The 3,001-nt window shown below is 33.0% G+C and overlaps 1 protein-coding gene across 1 annotated transcript in view; it reads left to right on the top strand.

Moving 5' to 3' along the window:
- Positions 1-2,693: 2,693 nt before the first annotated feature.
- LOC119408710 (protocadherin gamma-B4) overlaps positions 2,694-3,001 on the top strand; it is a gene marked incomplete at its 3' end in the record, with an annotated part of 30,175 nt that continues 29,867 nt past the window's right edge. Inside the window, exon 1 of the mRNA XM_037675551.1 lies at positions 2,694-2,988. Within this exon, the coding sequence (XP_037531479.1) occupies positions 2,694-2,988 (295 nt within the window). The remainder of the gene's footprint in view (positions 2,989-3,001) is intronic.

Here is a 3,001-nt window from a genome sequence, read left to right as displayed (position 1 = left end):
TCCTGGTGGCTCAACTCATGAAGTAATAGACAATAAGCAGATTCCTTTTGTTATTTTTAGCTAGTCTTTAGGCCGTAATTGAGTCATGTTATAATAAGATGTTGGAGTGATTTGTCTTTTTCTTTGGTTGTTTTTTTTCCCTATCATTTAGTTTGTCTGCTGAATTTGGAAAGTGTTTCACCATTTGCCTCTAATTCATCTTAGACTGGTGGTCTCTTTGGTGGATAGGCTGTGTTAAGAGTGTCTGACTGTGACAAGTACCTTCCCTGCAAATATGATATCTATATCATACTTCTGTGTTCACAACATCATAGCTTGTTACCTTTTTGGCCCACTCAGTTTTGTTTTAACCGTGTTTTTTTTTTGACTTGTGATTGTTCTGAAAAATATATTTTATGGCCATTCATATAGTCTATATTTTCATGCAGAAAATTATTGCTAGAAATTCTTTATTCAGTTCCTTGCCACAGCGTTTTGAATAATTGCTCTGCTATCAAAAGTAATTAAATTGGTTGCAAAGTGCTGCACAAAAAAACATGAGTCTGAAGAATTTCTCTGACTTGTTAGCCCTTCAACAGGGTTATAACACTTCAATACTGGAGCAAGAAATGTTTAATTTGTCAGATTAAGGAATGCGTCCTTGTGTTATGCTGTTCAATTCCATTCAATGTCTTTGTGTGTGTGTGTGTGTGTGTGTCAGGTGTTCAACACCTTGCACTGGTCCAACAGTTGAGAACAAATCTAGTTTGAATATTTCACCACGTATCAGTTTCTGCTTTAACATATGTCTGTGTGGGTATCTGCTAGAAGGCACATTCTTTTTATTTTTTATTTTTTATGGATCTAGTTTCAGTCTTTCACTCAGATGGTGTTTTATGCAGTCTCCCTCTGACTTAGTCTTATTTATCATTTGCCTTTGACATTGTGTTTTACTTTGTCTGGATGTGTCAAAAATGCATCTGTCAACATTTCAATGCTACTCAATACTTTTACATGTTAGCTTGCTAAAAAGGTTTATATTCTTTAAAGTATAAATTCTGTACATTCTATCTATTTTTAAATTGCAATAATGGAAACAAATATATACCAATATAAAATGAAATGCTCTGGTTTGACTTTCCATATTTGAGGTTTACAGATTGTCTTTTAACTCACAAGAATTTTTCATTTTGTGCTCAGGGACTTTTTATACAATTTTATCTTGAAATTTATTGATAAATTACTACAATGATAACATTTTAGCATGTCCTTGTCTTCCAACATTTTAAAAAATATTTTGTCTTATTAATGAATGAATACTTGTAGGACGTTCTTTCTAGGTTCGTGGTTCTGAATAGAATGGAACTTTCACTGTTGGTGAGTGTTTGATGTTGTAGTTTTTCATGTATACAATTTGTACTAAAGAGCATTTACTTCCTAAATTTTCCTCTGGACTGTTTTTTTTTTTTTTTTTTTTAACCCACTGTTCATGATTTTACTTATTTACTAGATACACCAGTTCCAACTTTCCTTTTTTTAAAGTTTTCAAATAAATCAAAAAAAGAAGGAGATACATTCAGTACCATCTAATGCTAAATTATATATTGGAATTGCATCCTTAATCATTTATGCATTTTTATTTATTTGCTTATAAATTTTTGTTTGTTTCCGTTGCACTGACTTTGATAATGCAATGCATGTTTATTTTTTCACCTTTTGCACAATCTGGTATGGGTTTCATTGAATTGAAAATGTTTTTCATTAGATGGTAAAACTAATGGATGGATTGGAGTAAACATTTTATTCTTTTTCTGTCTCTGTCCTTGGTTCTGAAATCCGGTGTCCTTTTCAACAGCTAATAAAAAGTATCTTTGCTCATTTTTGTTTCCTAACACTTTTCTAGTTTTACTTTTTTTTAAATTATAAAACAAAATTAATTTTAGTTTTAAATTTATGATAAACAGTTTTTTTTTATATATATATATTTTTATTGTAAAAAAACAGCAGTATTTCTCATGTTGTATTTTTCCCAAAGTTGTCATTCCTTCAAATCGCCTCTTTTTGAACTACAACTCACAGAAGCTCTGTGGTCACTTTTGCTGTGCGTGTTTATGGACCAAATATTATGATGGACCGTTGTTGTTTGTTTGTTTGTTTTGTTTTGTTTGTTTATTTTTACACTATATTTTAAACCCCTTTAAAGTGAAAATCACACTCAATTTCAAAATCTATATGTGTAAAATGAAATAAAATAAATAAAAACAAAATGGACATGCACACAAATATGAGTTTATTTTAAGTTTAGAAAAGTGTCACGTTTGGACTAAAATGCTAAAATATGCGCTTTCGCTAAATAAACTTTATAAAAAACACTCTTTATGAGCTTTATGATTTACTGTCTTGGTAAACACGTTAAATATTTTTTGAACGTTTTCTACAACTATGTAAATCAAGTTTGTTTTTTTGCAAAAAAAATAAACAATAATAATAATGTTAGTGGTTATATTTAATTTCTACTGAAGATGTCAGTATAGACCAGGGCAACAACAACCAGTGAACGTGGACTGCAAATCCTCCATTACTGGGATCGGTCAGTGTTTGTTCTCTGTCGTATAACGTTGGAGACCAAAGCTCTTAAAGCTCATGTTCTGATAGAAAATAATCTCTTCATTGATTGTAACCACGTGGTTTGATCGCGTGTAGAACAGCTGATGATGGAGTACAGACGGTGTTTTGCTGAAATCCGCGGCCTCCTCTTTGTCTTCTTTGTGCTGCACTGCGCACACGGAGACCTGACCTATTCCGTCCAGGAGGAGCTGAAACACGGATCTGTGATCGGAAACATCGCCAAGGATCTGGGACTGGATTCAGGGAGGCTGTCTGCTCGGAAAGCTCGTGTGGAAATGGAAGGAAGTGACAAACAGTATGTCGGGATCAACCCGAGGAACGGAGATCTGTTCGTGTCTGGAAGAATAGACAGAGAGGAGCATTGTGGGGAAAAGCCGACATGTATTCTCAGATT

Source organism: Nematolebias whitei, chromosome 4 (genome assembly GCF_014905685.2).
Source record: "Nematolebias whitei isolate Nwh7 chromosome 4, NemWhi1, whole genome shotgun sequence".
In the NCBI taxonomy this organism is placed as follows: Eukaryota; Metazoa; Chordata; class Actinopteri; order Cyprinodontiformes; family Rivulidae; genus Nematolebias; species Nematolebias whitei.
Note: the sequence above shows the minus strand (reverse complement) of the source record. Positions and strands in the feature narration are given on the sequence as shown.